Genomic DNA, 22,273 nt, shown 5'->3' on the forward strand with positions numbered 1-22,273 from the left:
AGGGGAGGAGGTGGAAATTTTTAAGTAAAATAAATAAATAAATGAATGAATGAATAAATGAATGAAGAAGACACCAGAAAATAAAAAAGAAACCCACCATGAATCTATTAAGTAAATGTAAAATGAATATTTATTTAATATTTTCTAGGGAAAATCTCTATATAATACAACAAAGGCACTGGTAAAATAAATTTTAGAATAATTTATAAGAAAACAAATTTTGATTATGTAATCAAAATACCATTTATAAAAATAAAAAAACAAATGTTATTCTCTGAGAGAAACAATTAAGGTGTTGATATAAGCTGAAAGATTAATGAAATATTGTACAATCTATGAGTATATGAGAGTTAGCAAAATTACAAACAAGCAATGAAAAGGAATATATAATACAGTAATTAGAAAATACATATCTCATACAAATAGGGGACATTATGTATGTCATTAGTGATCACAGTGGTAATGGCAAAAGAACAGGAGATAGATTTAATGACAACTGAAACACACCATTCTCCAATAAAAACCTCATGATGATGAAATGAAATGGAATAAAGCTATACATTGTAAAAAGTTGAATATATTAATCTACACACAAGTTCAAAGATTATCCCAAATTTCTTTACTCCAAATAATTATCAAAACAATTGCAACCTCAGTAAACTGAAAAAGGATTATACACTAACATTCTGCTTATGTAGGTACTTAGTGGCATACAAAAATTCATTCAATATAGACAATGAGATGCACTATTTTAATTTTCTTACATTAATTATTTGTGTGATATATATCCAATAGAAAAGGCTAATACAAGGAATGTGAAGGTGTATTGTGTATTTATGCATGTGTGTGTTAAAAATTGTCCTAAAAAATTAATGACTACTATGAAAATTGTTTAACCAAACCCTTGATAAACTAAATATCATAATCTTTCAAGACAAATTTTATAAAAATACTATTCAAAGAGAGCCTATATTTAAAAGGCAGTAATAAGAAATAAGCAAAATTTGAAAAGTATAATTATGCCTCTCCCTCCATTAGGATTTTAAGCTCCTACTCAGTCAAGACAAGGCATGAGCTCCTGAAGTTAGAGATCCCATGTTCTTTTTGGATTCAAGTAAAAAAGGAAGACATTATTGAACTCATTACTTCACCTTGACTGTGTATTATCTTAGCCACATGAAGATTTTAAGGGCGGTATGGGGATGGAAATTAATTAGGAAGAGTTGAGTAGTATTCTACATCTGGGTTCACAGAGGTGTGGAACAAGAAAGAAAGCAGATGAGATGAAGACAACAAAGAAAGTCAAGACACAAACTTTTCTCTTGAAAGAACAGGAAGTAGAGACAGTGCCATTATCTCTAAGTGTACTGCTTTTTAAGATCCTATCCTCTTTGGATGCATACTTTTCTAAGCCTGGATGGAGTGGCGAGGGTCTTGGATTTCCCACAGGGCAGGGTGCCTTGCCATCTTAGAACTGGAGGGGAGTTGGGGAAAAGTGTGTGGGGGAGCAGGAGGGAAGTTGGAGAAGGGGAGGAAGTGGGAATTTTAATTGGTATTATTTATAAAGTAATAAGAAAATTTAAAAAAAAGGAACAGGAAGAGTAGGGGGAAAGGCCAGTATTTGGTGTTCCATGGAAGAAGAGTATAGACAGGGTGGAGAGAGAGAGATAGTATGTGTGTGAGGGGTGGGAGGGAAATGAGAAGTGAGTGATGATTTTAATTTTTTTATTTTTTTGGTTTTTCGAGACAGGGTTTCTCTGTAGCTTTGGTGCCCATCCCGGAACTAGCTCTAGTAGACCAGGCTGGCCTCTAATTTACAGAGATCCGCCTGCCTCTGTCTCCCGAGTGCTGGGATTAAAGGCATATGCCACCACCGCCCGGCAAGTGATGATTTTTAAATAAGGAAAACATTCTATTATGCTTAGGTAGAAAATATTTGAGCTCTCAGAAGATGTGGGAAGAAACTGTCTTATATAAAAAAGTCTAAAGAAGAGAGCTTCAGAAAATGAAGAAAGGTCCTAAAGTATAATAATGTTGAAATATTAAAGTAAGTCACAAGATCAAATGTTACTAAGATAGTGGTACTGAAGCAAGTGGCAAGTTTAGCAAGAAGAGCTTTATGACTGCCAGGTTGTGTTCACAGACTGTCTTGGGCTGAAGATGAATACTTCCCTAACAAAGAGTAGGTTGGGCTAAGGATGGAATAGAAGAGGATTTCAGTTGAGGAAAAATGTTTGCTATTGACTTTTAGCAATAAGACCCAGGTATGTTTTAAAATCCACAGAAATGATACACCTTTGTGTTAGTAAATCATAGGCCGTGAGTCAAATTCAGTCTGTAAATAAGCTTTGCTGGTCAGCAGATGCTTATGTTCTTTGCAGACTGTCTGCATTTTTTTTCATGAAACATTGGTGAAGAGACCACATTGTTCTAGTAGGAATAGACTATCTCAATACAGATAAAATTATTTGACTCCATACAAAAGAGAATAGTAACTAATATAAATAATAGAATACTACTTTGGATTCCTAGGCAGAAAGGCAAAATTTCTGCCTCCTCTGATACTGTCAAACTTAGGGAAGAAGGACATATAAATAATTCACTTTGAATAGAATATAATGCTCTCAAGTTTATTTTATAAATTTACAATGCTATAAATCTATAAATGTGAAAAACATTAAAAATTATGTCAAGAATCTGACCATGAAACTATCCAAAACCATGGATGATGGATGAAGGAACATATCAACTTAAAGACAAAAATGTATCTAATGTCTAACAGTTTTATTCTTAATTATAAATAAAAATATTTAAGGAGCTAACAAGTGTCCTTTATGTTTTGTATCACAGCTGACCTTAGAAAGCACATGACAAATGCAAGGCTGCAGACATCTAAGAACAAATACGATGCAAATTGATTGTCATATCTCTTCATTTTCAACGTCATTGGTGAGCTTTCTAGGAAACTATAATATAAAATTCTAATTCAGTGAAGGAAAATTTAAACTAATATTTTAAAATTGCAATATTTCCTTTTCAACAAATTAAAAATCTCTACAATGACAATTTTTATGGATAGCTTATACATTCAAAAACAATTTTTGTACTATTTAACATACTATGTAAAATTATAATTTTCACAAGATGTCATATAAGTCATTGATAGAGAAAGACATATGAAGACCTTTATTAAAAAGTAACTGGAGACTGATGCGATGGCTCACAGTGCTGTAGTGCCTGCTGCTAAGTCTGACAACATGACTTCAGCATCATGGACCCACATGGTAGAAGGAGAGAACCTGTTCCTGGAAGCTGTACTCTTACCTCCACACACAAATAAAAGGAAAAGGAAAAGTTTACAATAAATCTCAGTGTTAATCTGGAAAATAATTACATGAAAGACTTACTTTGCTATAGAAATTGAAATATCATTTCCAAAAAAATTAAATATACAATTTATAAAATATACACCTAAATAAGTACAAAATATGCCTCCCAAAAAGGAAAACAATAATGCTAAAAATATCCCTTGAATTTGGTGTCAATATTTATAAATGTATTTTATAAAATATTTCTATATTTGTTATAAGAAGAATTTGGCTAAAAAAGTGCTTTGTCTACTAATGCAAAATAACATGACATTCATTATAACTACACACCAATATAGATGAAAATATATGCTGAAGGAAAGTAGCCTATATAGAAGTAAATGAAATTAATGAGTTAAAAAAGAACATGAATTTGGAAAGGAAGGAAAAGAAGAAGGGCATTGGATGAATTAAAAGAAATAAAGCAAGGAGGAATTTGATCAATAAATATATGAAATCTTCAAACAACAAATATAAAATTTAAATATTGAGAAATAAAGTAATTTATGACAGTCAAGAGCAAAATATTTTGATGTGTATCATTTAATTTAATATTATTCTAGAAGATTTATGTAATAGACTATTTAAAAAAGAAATACAAATTTTATTTTCATATTTACTATTTAAATTTTTGAATTAGAAATTTTCAAATATCTACTAAAACTAAAAACTACAATTTAAATTGATCAGTAGTTACTATATTGTAATAAATACATTGGAGTTTTACAGTAACATCTGGTGGTTGCTGTTTAGGGTAGAAGTTGATCTAAATGGAGCATTGCACCACTATCATGTCATCTACAATGATTCCTTTACACAATTAGAGATTCCATTTACTTTAAAAGAAATTTATAGCCTTTCATAATTCTCACAAAATTGAGTGTATGTGCATGCATGTATATTGTATGTGTGTGTGTCTTCAAGAGGAAAATACAGAAATATAAAAAAAATATTTCAATTATATATACCCAAATCGGAGTAAGATATATTTATGAAATTTATGTTTAATATAGTTCTTGTAGAAAGGACACACATTCATTTATAAAGAGTAAATTTATATTAGTATTTAGAAGCATGTGTCTGATATACTGCAGAGGGAATGTGGACAGCTGTAGAAAATACAACAGTGTTTGGAATGCATGAATGCTTTCATTTTCACCTCTGATAAAGATTCTGGGGGAAAAATGCAACTCTTTAATGAGAAAAACAAGTTAGTCTGTATTTTCCATCCTGTGCTAAAATAAGTTTTGAAGATATTAAAGGCTGAAATATAAAACTGAACATGTAGACAAAGTAATCAAAATATAATGAGTGCCTGCCATATCCACGGTAGGAATTGCTATTAAAAGAAAAAAGAAAACTGCTGTCATGGTTAGACTTGATGGTTGTTCAGATCATATACTACAAATAACCAATAGAAAAACATATACAAAATAAAACCAATTACATCAAATGTAGAGATTCAAAGCAAGGGTGCTGATACAACATCTGGAATTCCAGTGTTTGGTAGGTAGAGGCAAGAGGATCTGGAGTTCAAGGTTCTATCAGGAGTTTGAGAACAGTTTGAACTACAGATGCATTATCAAAAGACAAAATAAAACCCAAATTCAAAACATTAAAGAGCAAGCAAAACAAGGCTCTCAGATTGCTGCAAAAGACAGTAAATCCTGTGTGTATGCAGAAAGTGCAAATTCTTTTGAATCATCACTTAAACAGCCATGTCTATATAGGTTAAGGTAACTTGAAAAAATGAGGTAAAATGTGTTATACTTTGTTTTTCTGGATTATGTTTTTCCCCTAAGAACAGATGCAAATAGGAAGTTATTGAAGAAGTAGTTGTGACTAGGATCCAATATGTATACATGTAAACATGCATGTGTGACTACAGAATAACATATAAAGAAGAAAAAAGGCAGATAGAGAGTAACGTAAAAGGATGGAATGCAGGTAATGGGTACGTGAGTCATGAAGGAGAATATAAAGTTAATGGGTTTCCTGGTTCTAAACCTGTCATGGATAAGTGATGGATAAGTACATTGAATATATGGTAATAAAAGTGTATAATCTAAATGTGAAATTCCACAGTTTTCGCCTCCTATATGGCACTGAAGGAGATCTTCTACCACTGCCTTTAGTCAACCAGGTGCTGGGCTTAAAGGCATGTGCCATTAAGCCCAACAATAAAGCTTTAGTTGTAAAGCAGAACTAGTCATGACATGTGGACCTGCATAATTGGTTAGCAAAAAAATGAAAGATTTTAAAGAAATATGAAATGTACTACCCATATTATGAAATAAAACACATTTAGTAAATATTTTCATCATAAAATGGAGATTTTAAAGAACCCATTTAGTTTCTTTAAACCTATAGATTACTGTATCAGGTTTATACTGTTTATGACCCACACCTCTATTTATCCATCTCTGGTATAAGATGTAAGAAGAAAATATCTAAATTTCTGAAGTAATTTTTTTCTGTACTAAAATTTTAATTTTGCTTAATAAATTAATAATTTGTCTTTTAGCATTTGAAAATAGTTCTAAAACATTCAGTTGTTAAAGATATAACAGGGAATATATAAAACCTTTAAGTTAATCTATACAATTGTATTTGTTTATATTTTTAGATAATTATATCAGATATATGAGTGCTAATGTTAATCCCTTAATTGTTTAGTATAAGTCACATATATGAATATATAGGAATATAGGAATATGTGCTCATATAATATGTTTCAATAAAGTTTCAGAGAAAAATTCAGTTAGAATACAAATAGATATTTTCTTTTTATTCTAAACATCCTAGATTCCAGTGATTGATTATATACACATTCTTGAAGAAAACATTAAGTTCAAGATTAAGTGACATATAATGTCTTGCTGATTTTAAGTGATTCTTACCATATTGTTATTTAAAAATAACACTACAATTATGAATAGGGACGTTCAAGGAATTTTGACTTTCCAATGTGTAAATTTTATATTCCCCTGCCTTTCAAGTTTCAAATTTGGGATCTAAGTATGTTTTTATCTTTTAGAAATGTTTAAAATAAAATAAATTTGGATTTTAGCAAAATTAATGTCTCATGATTGACAGGAAAGAATGAGGCCGGAAATATAAGGCTGAGGCAAATAGTGCTATAGGAGCTATTCTCTGTGGTTTAGAATTTGAAATAGAAACAGCTATCATAACACTAGAATTATGGTATTGACCTGCTAAGGTTTGTTACTGTTTTATTTTACCATAAGATGCTATTGATTAGAAAAAGATTAGAATTTGTCTAAGATAAGTTTGCCATTTCCAATGAGTTCTTGGATTTGACATGTGTGATAAAACAAATTTAGATTTTGATACAGCTGAATAGTGTTAAGAAGCACTCTAGACCAATTCAAAAGGACATATCCAACCCTGGGGATCTTCTACTCCTTTAATTAGGAGATACTGTAGCCATAGGAGCATGTGGCTTGCACAACATTATCTGCTTGCACATGACTACATCACTTTTGGAAAACTCTCTTAACAGAAACTTGGCTCAGAGACACAGACCCCAGATGTACTTTGTCCCTTGTGGTTAGTTGGTTCTTTTTACTTTAAGATGGCCCATATAGGTAGATCCTCTTCATCCTGACAAATAGTCAGGATATGCAAGCATACTTCTGCTCCTTCTCTTGTAATTGGAGGTTTAACCTGGGGAGTGACTGCCTTCAAGATACTTTGTCTAGGTTGGTTTCACTGTCTAAACAACAGAATGTTGATGACTTGATGTCTCAAAGTATTGAAACAACTGTTCAAGTTGTCCTTTGTATCATGTTAAAGAACTCTTTTGTTACCTTCTTTCCTCTTTTGTATTGGGGTATAAAATTGTATGGAAAATTAAATATGGGCAATTTCAGTTAAAGAAAAAGAAAAGAAACTGCTATTATCTAACTGTTACCTGTACATACAATAAGATCAAAGGCATCATGGGAGGCACTGTCCTGGTCCCATCATTTCATCACCATAGACATGTGGCAAAAGTAATGTAATTATAGGAAAACAAAGGACTCAGAAATCCTGACAAATGAGATAGAGAGTTATAGAATCCCTAGAAAAGAATAATGTAGGTAACCTGCTAAGTAGTTTGTATAAGCAGAGAAGTGATAGAATAAGTTAACTGAAAGCTAACTAAACGTCTTAAAAAGAAATATATTTGGACAATTATTTCTCAGGTCTGAGACAGTTTACTGACCTAAAACCCATAAGAACCAACATCAGAGCCACATGAGGAAGAATTCTACTACCCTCCCCAAATTTCATATTATTTAACTGTCTGTTTCTTCGCAAGACTTTTGTGAAGGAATCTGCCAGAACTTATCAAGGAGACTGTGTTGAGAAATGATAAATCACCAGACTGTTGGCGACTTTTGGGCATTGTCTCTGATGGAAATTCCTGGAAATCTAGGATACAGGATCAGTATGACCTTCAAAGTGAGGGTTCAGGAGCTCATGCTCATCTAACAATGGATCTCTCATCACATTCCATGGTTATGACCCTAGCTACAGAACATCAGATTAAAAGATCATGAGGAATCCCCCATATTGGGGTATTTTGGTCTGTTCACATTACAGCAAGGCACTTAGGCCCTTATTAAATCTACTGAAGTTAATATACATGATTTTTCTTATTATCCCTCTCTCCCTCCCTTCCTGCCTCCCTCCACCCACCTCTCCTTTATTTCTTCATTCCATTCTTCCTTTGTTTCTTATTTCCTAACCAGTAACTCGTGTTCTCAGACTGACCTCAAATTCATAAATAGCTAGAGATAACTGAACTCCTGATTCCCTACCTCCACCTCTGTGTACTTCACTAAACCTGCCTATTGTTGGGGATGATTGAATCCAGAGCTTTATGCATGCTAGGCTAAGCACTCTGCCAATGGAGCTTCTTTCTTAGCCCATAAAGTTATTTTCTTCGTCTCTACTTAGTCTGTTCTGTAATTGTTAATGATCCTGACTACTGGTCCTTCATATTTGGTCCTCTATTTCACAACATTCATTCGTAAGGTAGTCCTTGGGAAAAGCTAAAAATGCTGTTTACTTCACACTACATCATCTTTATGGGGACAAAAATAAGAATGAGGTAAAGCATATTTTTATAAAAGAATTTGAATTATAGTCAATAAACATAAATATCCACAACAAGTAAGAAATGCGACATACGTGTATATCATTTATAGAGATGGGTATGGGGTAGATAGATAACATAGATAGTCATGTTCCAGATATCAGTGTCTCCATCACCAAAGAACTGCTTAATTAAGAAATGCCGTACAGTGTCAAATTCCTTTCTCACAATGACCATCCTAGTTAGTGTTCACATGTACTGTCATATTGACACCATGATCCGGATTTTCTTTCGGAAACAGTTCTCATCACATTACTTTTCGCTTCTTATACATTATGTGGACACTACAGTAAATTCTTACATGTCCATGTAAGGGAAGGGGTTAGAGGTCAAGTCAAGTGAAACCTTGTTGACATTACTTAAACATACCCTACAGAAGTATCACATCTTCTTGAAATCTGTAAGTTTTAAGCCATTAGCTATCCCCTATATTTTGCTGGAAGCTCCCATTTTGGTGATATGAACATTTGGGGGAGTTAGAAGGACTTTCAGTTTTTAAGAAAATGAACAACAGCAAAAGTTGATGAGTCAAATGGAGATTTATGAGTCCTATTTCTTATACATTCCTTTTTTAGGGATACTACCAATAAAGGAATTATAAACACTGCTTTCTTAGCAAGGTGAGTAAAGTCTCAGCCAATGGAATATTTTAAAAATCTTAAGGTATTAATAAGTATTACTGTACCTGTAGCCAAACTGAATTACAGCTCAGACAGGGGCCAGAATGATCAGGTTTATTGTTCAAGTCAGAAGGAACATAAGCAGAATAGTTGTTTCCATATCATGTGCATTATTGGCATCATTATAACTAATAATAACAAGGAAAATAATGCATCAAGATTGGATATTGCATTTTTCAGTAGACGGCAAGGCTTCCACTTAATAATCATTTATATTTACAGTGAAGGAGTGCAGAGTTTTCAAACAGTACCTCATTAATCATGTCAGCCTGTTACTTGGAAAGTTATTATCCCAGTTCAATAGATAGAAAAATTATATCATGGAAAGGTCAGTTACATATTTACTTGTCCAATCTTGGAAAAGCAAAGGGAGTCAGTTTCAAATCTGTGACCTCTTTTTACCCTTTGATCTAACTACTGGACCAGTGCAAGACTGGTTCATGTAGTGAGTAGCCATCAACCTAAAACAGTCCATTGCTGACCTCTTTGATCTTACTTCTACAGACCTAAAAACACAGAAAGAAATGTCAATTTTTCTTCCATTATGACAACAAAAGAGAAGATGCAAGAATTATTAAGTTCTCTTTCATTTTGCTTATGTCTTTTTTAAATTGTTGTTAATTGTTGGTGCCCAAACTGCAAAGATCAAACTATTTATTAGTAACATCATCATATGAAATTTAGGATATGATAAGATGAAAATTTGAGAGATTTAGGTGAATATGAGTGCATTTAATACATTTGTTAAATAAGTAAAAAAGCAATAAATCAATTTTAATAGTTTTCAACACCTCAAACATGTTGCTGCAATGCTGATTTTAGAAAGTATAAAGGAATGAGAAAATAAGTTTTAAAATTTATATTCTGTTTTTTGTTCTATTTCAATTTGATTCATCTATTGACTTCTCATTTTAAAAAGCAAGCAAGTAAACAAAAGTAAACAAAATTGTTAATCCTTGAAGGTAAAAGTAGACAGTTAAAATGACTTGGTGGCAGTTGCCTTCTCAAATAATGGTAATTGTTGCTATTACAAAAGTAATATTGTTAAGTTTTCAAGTTCAAAATCCTCCTAATAAAATAGCATGTAACTCTCTATACTTCTATTATGAAATATACATTTCACTGGTAATCTAAAGAAATAGCTCTCTTAAGAATTAATTGACATTCACGTGGTTTGAATAAAAACATTTGTCCATTCTTAAATTCAGTGAGATTTGAAGATCACAAACATTAGAATATTATGTAGAAGTGAGCATTATAAATTTATGTAGTAGTTTTAAAGCTATTGTTACTTTCTGTCTTCATATGATTATAGGAACAGGACAGTTTTCCTTTTAAAAAAAACAAAGAATTAATAAGATGGTCTCTATATCTAGGGTTAATGATTATACCTTTGCCATTTGCCCTGACATATGGGAAAGGGAGAATGAAGAAATCTGAGTCAAAGCAAAAGACAGCTGCTTATGAGGTAGTGGTTAATGTTATTCAAATTTCAGTCTAATATAGAACACAGAGGAACAAGCAAAAGAACAAAGGAAGGTACTACTCTTACTTAGAATATTTAATATTTTCAATTAATACTGTGAAGACAAATCACATAAACTCGGTAAGTTAGTAAAGGATTTGTTATATATATTTAATAGAAAAGTCTGTATTATTCTAATATATACAAATGTATGCATATAGTGTTTCAGCAACAAACATAAAACAGTATGAATACTTATGAATATATGTATCATTAGAGTATTTCAGAATTATTTTGTTGCTTATTTTGAGGAATTTCATTTATATCCCACTAAAATATTTCCATATATAAAATAATGCCATAAAACAAAATTACTCTATTAAGTGCTGAAAATTCCATTATTTGGGATTTGTATTTAATGTTTTTCCTTTAGCCATGTTTCTTTATAGTTTTTGGATAATATATCTTTTTTATATCTTTTTAAATTTACACTATTTCCATAGCTTTTAAAAAGGTTTATCACCTTTATTGTTACTTCACTTCTAAATTTTATGTTGATAAATATTGCAACAGAGCCAATGAGATGACTCAGAGGGTAAAACCACTTTTACTAAGTTTGAAGGCCTGTTCTGACTTCTTGATCCCACATGGTGGAAGCTGAGTACCAACTCCTGAAAATCATTATCTGAACTCTGCCTGTGTATCATTCCATGCACACATATGCAATATAATATATGTGTGTGTAAATGTAAATAAGTAAATGTAATAAACTGTCAAAAATAAACATTCTAATGTATATGATACAATTGAGCCTCTTTCCTAAAAAGAGTAATCTCTTAACTATTGAATTTATTTAGACTTTATTTCTGGGTATGAAACATTATTTTAAACATTTTATCAGGGTTTTAAGGATGAATTTGCTAATACGTAGCAAGTAATTGTTTGAAAACCAGTGATTTTGATACCATAGAAAATGGTGTGATTTTTTTTATCAACCTTCCTCAACCCTTACTTAATATTTCAATGGTTTATGAAAAGAATGAGAAAAATAGCCCCATAATTTCTCTCCCTTTAAAGCATATTGAGATTTTATTAAACTGACTGGATGAGTTATTGCTCTTCTAGTACTGCAAAAAAGCAATTTTAATTTTTAAAAGGTATTCAACATCACTTCACATGTTTCCCTAACCAAAAGATATACCAGCGTTTCATAATCCCCAAAGCTTGGTAACACACGAGGTGCCACACTCCCCTTGATTTACTGATTCAAAGAACTCTGGAGACATGAGCACTCAGATGAGTCACTAATGCTGATATTGCCAAACAACTTCTAAAGCACAATGTTGTTGTCTATGAAGGCAAATTTGAGATAGAGATGATGTGCTTTATCTATCACAGAAAGCATCAGCATGAAGAAAACAAAATTATGCAAGTTATTGTACTGAATAAAATCTATATATTCTTAAGTCCTTAGACTCTGCAGCTTGGATTCTCAGAGTACAAGCCATGCTTCAAGCCATGTCTTCAAATGCTGTTTCCAGCAAATTCTAGAAAAGAACTAAACCATTTTAGTCCATTTAAAAAGTATTGCCTAAATTTTTCATATCAGTTCTTGTTGGCAGCTGTCATTTTTCACAAGTACCGGTTTCAAATTCTAATGAAAATACCATTCACAAAGAGATTTTAATTAGATCAAGTCAGACAATCAATATTTTAAAAAGGCATTCATACTTTTAAGTGCTTTCAAAATAAGTAGTTACTTGGCAGAACGTAAGAAACAAGCACAGGTATCCATGCCTGCATGTTTGGATGCTTATCATGTCAATATATAAATTCTCCCAAATGGGGGTGATTGTATGGCCACCTACCTGACCAGCCGATTTTTGATGATTTAATGAGCCCTCATTCCTTTTCTCATAGAAAAAGGAATGAAAATAGCTTGGTTCTCCTGTATGTCTCATCTTTCTGGAATTAATTCTGCACATGACTGCAGAGATTTTGTAAAATTTACTGGATTAAAGATTGCCTTGACTTGGGAAATCTTATGCTAGTAGAATACAATATGAAGGATAGGTAAGAAAAAAGAAATAACTAATCCTTTATCACAATAAAATGCCAATATGTCATAAAGATTTACATTTGACTATATTAAATGCTTTTATAAAAACAGATTATGTGATTAGCTTGAGAACTATATGTCTATCAAACCTTAACATTTATAACAGCATATTATTTTCACTAATATAGAAAACAGTCTCATATTAACTCTATTGCAAAATATATTTCCCCATTTTTTCCTATACCACTTCTGCCTTGTGCAAATGTGTATATATCTATAAACAGACATATGAATACACTGATGCACACATGTACAAGTTCTTATATAAAACACACATACGCACTCAGATAAGCATCTTCCGTATATGAATATACAAGATAAAGCTTCACTTATAACATTTCATCCTGACATACTTTAATTCATCAAAATAATAGTGGTATATTCTATCACTATTTAAGTAAGTGGCTCATGAGACAATGACACTGGCTCAAGTCACCCAAAAAGCCTCTTTCAATATATATTAGAAACTTCCAGTTCTTGTAAATAGATTTAGCTACCCACAAATTGCCAACTTCTAACGTGCCAAAAGAAAATAACATTACTTCTTAAGTCAACAGTTCGTTCTTCAATTACGTCTGTACAAATTGTTTGTTGTAGTTTATACCACCTTACTGCACAGCCGTGAAAGGTAAGAATAAACTGTCTACATTATTCACTTAATTCAAAGTATATAATTGAAATATAACAAAAATGTGGAAAGCATACAGCTAAGTTGTCATCCATAGTGACATTTTTCTTAATGATGGCACTGCTAGCATTATGGGATGGATGCTTCAAGATAAACTTTTAGGACTTGACATTTTAAGCACTTTGGATGAAGATCTTTGAGGACTTTTTCATTGCCTTTTATGTTTCAACCATGGCACTGCTTTCGAACGTGAAAGACAAACTAGAAATTACTTCTCTATTCCTTTGTTCACCGAGGCTAATTTTGTAAATGTCTTTATTTCTATCGATTGAGAAAGCAACTCTTAGAAGAACCAGGTATTGGAAGGGCTGTTCTTTACAATACCTAGGGGTGAAATGGTATACAGGATGATGCATAAGGAGTCATCATCCCTGTGATATGACTAATGAGAAGAAATTGCACAAGATTTCACAGACTGTTTTGGAAAATAAGGAATCGCAGTTGCCTCTGGTTTTAATAACAACTTCCTAAGTTTTAGGTAAAACCCATTAGCTTCGAAGTCATTTTGTTTAGTACTTTCAAGGATAGGCAAATTAGAGGACTACCCAACCAAGCACACTGATTGAAACAGGATGCTGACAGATACGTGTATGTTTCTCGTTCTTATTTCCTTAATAATATTAATCACTCACAACTATCTCCTGAATTCCCCTGATATACATATAAATATGTAAGAAATTTTACTGCCTATTATCTCCCAATTTATTGGTCTGATATTTGCATATGAATTTGTTCAAAACACACAGGGGAAAAAAAGTACAGAATTTGAAGATGATGTTTTCTGAGTGGCTGCTCATGGTTCCCACTCTAGTGAGAGAGCATAACAGTTTCATATTACTACTAGCCAGATAAAGTGGGTATTTCAAGTATGTTTGATTCATGACAATTAAGTGTATCACAATTTAATTGAGAGAATTATCCACTGAATAACTTTTTATTCAAGGCATTGTCTTAGAAATTTGTGTTCTAGTGGAACACTTATTGCTTTATTTGGTAGAATTTCTTATTAAGTTTTTATTGTTTAAAAATGTCACAAAAGTCATAAATATACAAATAGTTGTTTAGAATCTACACTGTTGATATTATGATTTATGTAAACATTGCCAGGCTACAGACAGAATACAGTAACTTTTAAAATATCAATTTGGGAAAAAAAGATGCCTCATATTCCGTCTGTGTTTCATAGAGAACCTTTCTTTAAAGGACATTCTCTCAACAGCAGAATGTTTTGTGACAGAGATGCTGAGGACCTCTCTTATTAATTCTCAGAACTTTATTTCCCTAATAAAAATCTATTTTTCTAATATCTGAATATATTATCCAAAGTAGGAGTGATGACTGCCTCATTGGTATATATGTAAGTTTCTCAATAAAGTGATGATTTTTGATTTTTGAAGTTTAACTTTCTCATTTTTTTTTTTTGCCTTGGCCCAATGAAAGCAATTTTGTGAGACATATGTAGCTAATGTTCCAGGACAAAGAGAGTTTGATCGCCCCCCACCCCGAAGCTGCTACTTGACTCAACATTATCATTACAACATTTTATAAGCTACTTGTTCATCAATCCTTCAACAATCAATTGTGCCTGTTTCGTTTCATAGCTACACAGTTCTCTGTTCAACTAATATGGTATTCTGTATCGTTAACTACATTTTTATCAGATAAAAATCCTTTCATTTCACATCATGCAAATGTCTAGAATTTTTGAAAGAAATTATCTGTGATTTAATATCTCTAGAAAACTTTTAGGACACCTGTTTTCTAACACTTCTTTGAAAGTCTTTCCTTCTTCTTGGTGAATCTTGAATCACCATTGTAATCCAGGAAATAAATGAATAAATTAACTTTCTTTTACCAGCCTTTCAGAGAATCACAGATATAAGGAATACCCAAAATAAAATAAGATAAAATTACATTCTGTATATTCACCTTTTATGTACCAATGTGGGCTTGCAAGAAAAACATCAAGTCTTGTTAGACTTTCATAGAAAGCTTTTATTTGCTTTAAGTTTTAAGGGCAATTGCTTATACAGGTTTCTTTGGGGGATTTATTATTTGGGATTATGTTTTTTTTTTTATTTTCAATGGTACACAAACAAAAAAGAGAGAGATAAAGAGAAAACAAACTCAGCAAAGAACAGTTCAAAGAATCCAAACTGTACTAAGTTTGAGATTATTTTAAATTCACCGCAGCATCTGAAAACACTCATTAACGTCCGTATTTAGGTCTGTGGAAAACTTGGTATATGTTACCAAAGAACAAATTATGTTTCCTAACTGATATAAGTAGCATTAGAAAGAGCACCATCTTTAAACACTCATTACAACTCACTTTTGAAAATTAGATAATACCAGATACTATAAGAGTCAATTGCCAGAACAAACTTCTAATAGCTAAAATATTCTGGCAACAAAAACTGGTAGTTGGAGGTTATGTAGTATGATTTTACCAAGAAGAGAACAGCATATATCCAATATAATTCAGTCACAAAATGGAAGTGGGAGACCACTGTTCTATTTACGTAAAGTGTTCTGGTAAGTGATCTCTTAAATTAAATTCTTGGAAACTGGACAAAACTTATTCTCATATCAATGGAAAGAATCCAACATGAAATCCAGACACCCCTTTGAGGATTTAATGCAAAAGAGGAAGACTCTAGCAAAAGTTAAACTTTTTATTCATAAATATTTGCATCCCTTAGTTTTGAGTCAGATTGATAAGAATCCATGTCATTTTTTTTTTTTGAGGATGACAGCAAAGGTGACAAGTACTCTCTGTTATAACTGTCATTGTATTATTGCCAAGTCATCCACTAGAAGTTGGCCTTCTGTTAGTTACCAAAGGAGCAGGCAAAGTATGGAAATCCAGTCCTCTTCTAGTAAAACACAAATAGCCAGCCTGTAAGGCAGCTTTGGAAAGGGATCCCTGTCCCAGTAATTAAAAACAAAGGGAAATCGATGACAGTAGACAGAAAGTATCCTCTAGGAGACTCATACAAGTCTATACAATTCTACAGTAGGCCTTGGATATTCTCTAGGCTGGTATAATAATGAACAAAACACATGTGTCATGGCTGTGACTTCCTGGTTGCATGCTTTAATTCAACTAAAAGTTAACAGTAAAAAAAAAAAGAAGAATAAAAAAAGTCAAACCTTGGGTCAAATGCTCTTTGGTTTAAATCTTTACTACCACCTATAATTTTGGTTAGCTGACTTTGATTTTTAAATTAAGCTGGCCCTTTCATCTTCACCCCATTACACAAGTCAATCACCAAGAACCAGACATAAATTTCAGAATGGTTTTGTTTGTGAGAATTCATTTTTCTAAGTCCAACCTCTTTATACAAACTGTTTTAGAAAAAAAAAGGAAGATAGGAAAAAAAAACAGGTGTTTTAACATAGTATTTTATTACAACTTAATCCCATCCTTGAATGATTTTCTTTCAAGTTTCGACCATTTTTTTAAAGTAGTCAGTTTCCTGGTGGTTGCAATTTAATTAAGTAACCTTTCACACTGAGCAAACCCCAAAGCAAGAGGGTCGTTAATCTTTCTAGTGATTAGACACACCTCTAGAGCCTCAAACATTTACCTCTCCTTCCCCGCAGTAGAAATGGTTTTAGGAGGATCACGGTTCATACCTCACACTCCCTGGAGCCAGAGATGGTATATGTGCAGGGACCAGATCCATTAACCGATATATCCATGGTCTCAGAGTTCGTCGGCTTGTAGTCCACGTAGTATTCCTGTAAAGGGGAATTCATTTGTCTCTCTGACTCCCTGGCCTTTTTCCGCCGCCTCTTCATAAGCGAGTGCTGCTGGAGTTGTTTCATGCTGGCTGGGTACCTTTTCCAAGACACATAGATCACCAGGAGAATCATGGCCACCGAGAGGAACAGAGCCACGCTCCCTGCGATAATTTTGTGAAACGATACGTGCTCGTAGTCATTCTCCGTGCCTGGAATCTGAAAGCCCGGGGATGGACTTGCTGACTCCAGGGTCGCTGGGATGGCATCAGGTCTGAAGATGGTAGGGTTGGGGATGAACGGGGGCTTCTGGGGAGTTTGAGGTGCCAGGTGTGATCTTTCTGTGCTGACCACCTGGACCTCAGAGCAGATGTTGTAAGTCTCCACAGCATCACTGACCTTCTCACCCTGGATGTGCTTAGGCCCTGCACAGATCATGGTACTTTCTTTATTCCCTTTGAAATTCTTCAGCCAGTAGAACAGAGGACAGATGCTCCGAGTGCATTCCCACATGTTTCCGGACAAGGTGATGGATATTAAGGATATCCATGCATTCACGGTCTCCTGGGAGACGTTGGTGAGCTTGTTGGAATCCAAATTCAATTTTTGCAAATTGGGGAGGCATTTAAATGTGCCAGGCTCAATCGCTTGGATGTCATTCCCTGATAGATCCAAGGTGTGCAAGGAACTCCAGGTCCATGTTAGGCCTTGGCTCACAGAGCGGATCCGGTTCCACTGCAGGTAAATGGATCGCAGGTTGAAGAGACGAGGAAAATGAGCAAAGTTGATCTTTGAAAACTGATTGTGCTCCAGATGGAGCTCCTTCAACTTCAGAAGACCAGCAAATGCATTTCGGGATAAGCTTCTGAGGCGATTGTAACCCAAATCCAGAAAGTCAAGGTTCCGGCAGTCTTGGAAAACCCTTATGGGCACGGTCTTTAGGGAATTTGATCGCAAGTGCAAAATGATGAGTTTCCGGAGGCCTTTAAACTGCTCAGATTGTAAGGTCTGAAGTTTGTTGTAGGAAAGATCCAGGTTGCGGAGATTGGGGACTGGGTGAAATGTTTTATTGTGCAGATAGGTAATTTTGTTGGAGCTTAGAATTAATTCTTTCAGTCTGCGGATCCCTTGAAAGGCATCTTCATCCACTGAGCTAATGTAATTATGGTCAAGATAAAGCCATATAAGCTGGTTAAGGCCGGCAAACTGATTGGATTTGAGTTTCTGAATGCTGTTGAACCTTAAGGATAAACCTTGTGACCCTCCAGAAATGTTCTCGGGGATGTCTGCAAAGGCGTGAGACTCACAGTACACAATCTTGCCATCGCATCTGCAGTTCTTCGGGCAAGCTCTCTGAGCCCCCGTCAGCATCACCAGCAGCAGGGTGGGAAATAGCACCAGAAACACACTCATGCCTTTCAGCTGCGTGATTAGACGGAAACCTACAATAGCAAAGAGAACACAGATGCACACTGTCAAAGAGTAACAATACAGCGCCATTGACGCATGGTGATCAGGAGTGTCCGGTCTAGGGGGGCAAATGGGAGAGTTCATTTAAGAACACGTTTCAACACTTAGAAATCTTCTTTTCCTCTAGAGCTCCACTCTTGCTGTTTACATTTCATTCCCACTTTCTTCGTCTTGCTAACAACACAGAACTGTAGAACTGTAAAAACCTTTCTGAGTTTTAAGAGTTTGACTCTGTCGGAACCCTGAAATCCTCAGGGCATTTCTTTTCTCTGAATGCTGAGATTTGAATAACAGTAACATTTGACTGTCGCTGTATTGACCCACGGGACTATATTGCATCTTTCAGTAAGGTCAGAACCACGACTTAGGAAACCCGAATCTTGTACATCTTTCCTAGTTGAGAAACAGGCTGTGATTTAGCAAAAGAGCATCCAGGATGCTGTCAAAGTAATCCAAGTTTGTTCTGCCTAAATTACATACTGACTGCATACAAGGGTTGCAATCTCTAAGCCCTGAAAAAAGGCGTAGGAATATGCACAGACAGCCTACAAAACATGGTTCATAACAGTGTGAGGTGCCCTCAGTAGGTTAATAAACATACATTATTGCATACCTTGGCCCCATGCCCAGAGATACATGAGCTACGTTACATGATCACCCGTACCACAGCCTCCCCAAGCTCTAGCTAAGATGTCAAATTCTTATTCCAAATGTACAGAATAGAAACTAATTATGTTATTAGAGATATTGCTGGGGTTTTTCCTTGTATAGTCGTCCTAGCAAATCTGAGAAATAAGCAAGGCAGACTGCTACCAACCTCCCCAGCATCCTGACCTGCTCAAGTCTCTCACCGACTGTTTTTTTCATCTCTCCCCTGCCTCCATTAACTTCAGAAAGACTGCAAAGTTGCAATCTATTACCATTTGTGCCGCAATTTCAAGTCATTGCGTGTGAGGGGACTCCTCTCCACCTTTAGCAGTAGGTAGACTATTTCTTAAGGGGAAAAGAGAGACAGACAGAGGGAGGGGGCTACTGCAGGCTGCAATTTCTTTTCTTCTTTAATAGTCATCTTTTTAACCAAGAGACAATCACCCCAAATCCTAGTCTAAATATTCTCTCTCTTTAGAAGAGTTGGCTTTCTTTTTCTTTTTTCTCCTCTTCTTTTACTTATTTATTTATTTTAAATTAACTTGATCTTGCACTATGTCTTTTTGTCAGCTACAGACTCATTAAAATACAACCCAGCTCTCCCAGACAGGAGAAAGAGGGAGGAAAAAAAAAAAGCCAGTCACACTTGAAAAAATAAAACTGGCAAATGACTACTGGAAATTTGGAAGCTGTATTCAGGATGCAGCTTCCAAGATCAAACAAGCCTCCGGTGCCACCTCTGATAAAGTAGGGACCCCACCCCTGCACACACAGAGCCAAGTGTTAACAGCCGTCCTGACAGCAACCCGAACACAAGTGTGGCTCATATTATCAGGAAACAGAAGCAAACACGGTATTTATTTCATGCTCCGTCCCCAGGCTGTGGGTACGCAGACGCTAGAGACAGTCTTAAAGCTACCCCTCCAGAGTGTGTTTAAGTCCGCGTTATGCATTTATGGATTAAAAAAAAAACTGTCAAAAGAAAAGGATCTAAAAATATGATAGCAACTATAGGGAGACAACTGGTAAAGTAGAGGGTGCTGTTTTGTGCCTGTTTCTTGGTCTTTTAGCAGCTAATGCCCGGTTGAGGATGAGCGGTTAGGATCAGCTTTGCTAAGACAAAAACAACAAAAGTTCGCTTACCCATCCTTTGTCATCCAAAAAACGTCTGCCCCCCTCTCTCAGCTTTCTTCTTATTTGGTTTCTCCTGTAGAAATCACCACCACCTTCATGACACAGTGCAGCTGTCATTCAAACCATTCTGAGCCCGCATGTGAGACAGTAGCCCCATGTAAACTTCCCCGGAGAGGACAGGCAGACACACACGCAAAAATAATATAGATATACGTATACTTAAAAAAAATCAGCAGGGGTGGAATGAAGGGGCAGGAAAGAGGAAGCCGCGGGTTGGGGGGGGGTCGGAGGGGGGAGGGCCTCTAGGCTCTGAGGACCATTGTATAATTCACTAGGGGCACATTAGCAGTAAATTGGCAATCTGTGAAAAGAGCTAGAGCCCATCTCGGAGGTAAGCAACTTCTCTGTGAAAAGAGACAGAGAGAGAGAGAGAGAAAAAAAAAAAAGAGGGACGGGAGAAGGGGGTAAAAAGAAAAAAAAAGAAAGAAAGAAAATCCTCAGAATACCTGGCATTCCTTATTGTGCTGGCTTTTGCCATTCCCAGATAAAGCAGTTCATCCTCAGGATTTTTCAGCTGTTGAAGCAAGCAGGCCGCCTGTGCTGTGTGAGACCCCAGTTTAAAAGCTATGCGGGCTAGGTTTATCCATTTAGCTGGTCAGGTTGAAAGTGTTTTGTAGCTGTGCTGAGAGGCAGCCCTTGTCTAATTCAGAAGGCTTTCCGGAGACTGATGGTGCTCAGAGCTGGTTGGTGCTAACGCTCGAGTTTGTGATACACTGAGTGCCCTCCGCTGGAGAAAACAGATTGCACATTAAAGACGGGAACAAGTGAGCTTGTCAGGGCTGTGCAGCCTTCTCTGCTCAGAAAGGGAAATTAAAGGCACAGGATCACTTCCCCCCCCCTCCAATAATCTAAATTATAAAATGTTGCTGTCAGGTTATGTTGCTGTCAGGGTTTATGTGTCACAGCTGCAGCAGATGTTAGCAGCTTTCCAGGTCTTTCTCCCTCCCAATGTCTGTGAGTAGTAGGTTTTGAAAGTTGTTGTGGCCTGAAATGGTTTTCTGTGTGTCACAGATGATATTGTCTCATTTTCAATGACATGAGTAATTCCCTTTCTTTTTACGATTTTGTTGGTTTGCCTTTATGTATATATTTTTGGAGACAGCGATATAAGGATGCTGTCTTACCCAGGAGAGGGCACACCATGGTTGATTTTTAAAAAGTACTTAATTGCGAAATTTTTAAGCCTATCTCATCACTCATTCTCAACCTTTGTCAATAACATCTATTCTGGGTGCAACTTTGTACATCTATCGAGTGATTTATACTATGATTTTGTAAAAGTTCATATACTTAGCCTTAATGTTTTCCCAGCTCTGCTGTTTACCAAGTGTCTGGGTAACCAAGATTGAACTTCAGACAAGAGCTGAAGTAAAGCTTGTAAAGTTTATTGCAGTCACTTTCTTTAAAACTCATCCACTTTGAAGATCAACTTTTTCTTATGCAAATTATCTATTGTGCTGTGCAATCCATCCTGAAAGAAAGGAGCACTCTAAAATTTGTAGGCGATCCTGGAATTGGGACTAATGAAATTGTAAAATGTTCAAGGTGGGTAAAAAGAACCTGTACACTCTTTTGTAAACTTGTATAGAATGCTTAAAAACAATAACAATACATCATTACCTCCATTTCAAAAAATATTTTATGCATATGAGTACTTTCCCTGTATATACATCTGTGCATCATTTGTGTGCTTGATGCCTACAGAAGCCAGAAGAGGGCGTGAGATCCACTGA

General features: G+C 34.9%; 1 protein-coding gene across 3 annotated transcripts in view; it reads right to left on the reverse strand.

Annotated features, from left to right (window-relative positions):
* The window catches only part of Lrrtm4 (leucine rich repeat transmembrane neuronal 4), an 811,985-nt gene extending 790,717 nt beyond the window's left edge, over positions 1-21,268 (reverse strand). Inside the window, exons 1-3 of one of the 3 annotated variants that reach the window (XM_026787964.1) lie at positions 20,987-21,244; positions 20,490-20,553; positions 17,124-18,670 (exon numbers count right to left, since the gene is read on the reverse strand). In XM_026787964.1, the coding sequence (XP_026643765.1) occupies positions 17,124-18,670; positions 20,490-20,493 (1,551 nt within the window). In that variant the 5' untranslated portion in view covers positions 20,494-20,553; positions 20,987-21,244. Of the gene's footprint in view, positions 1-17,123; positions 18,671-20,489; positions 20,573-20,986 lie in introns of all 3 variants that reach the window. The other 2 variants (XM_026787963.1, XM_013352864.2) reach the window with 2 other exon arrangements.
* Positions 21,269-22,273: the final 1,005 nt, after the last annotated feature.

This window comes from Microtus ochrogaster (genome assembly GCF_000317375.1).
Source record: "Microtus ochrogaster isolate Prairie Vole_2 chromosome 14 unlocalized genomic scaffold, MicOch1.0 chr14_random_3, whole genome shotgun sequence".
In the NCBI taxonomy this organism is placed as follows: domain Eukaryota; kingdom Metazoa; phylum Chordata; class Mammalia; order Rodentia; family Cricetidae; genus Microtus; species Microtus ochrogaster.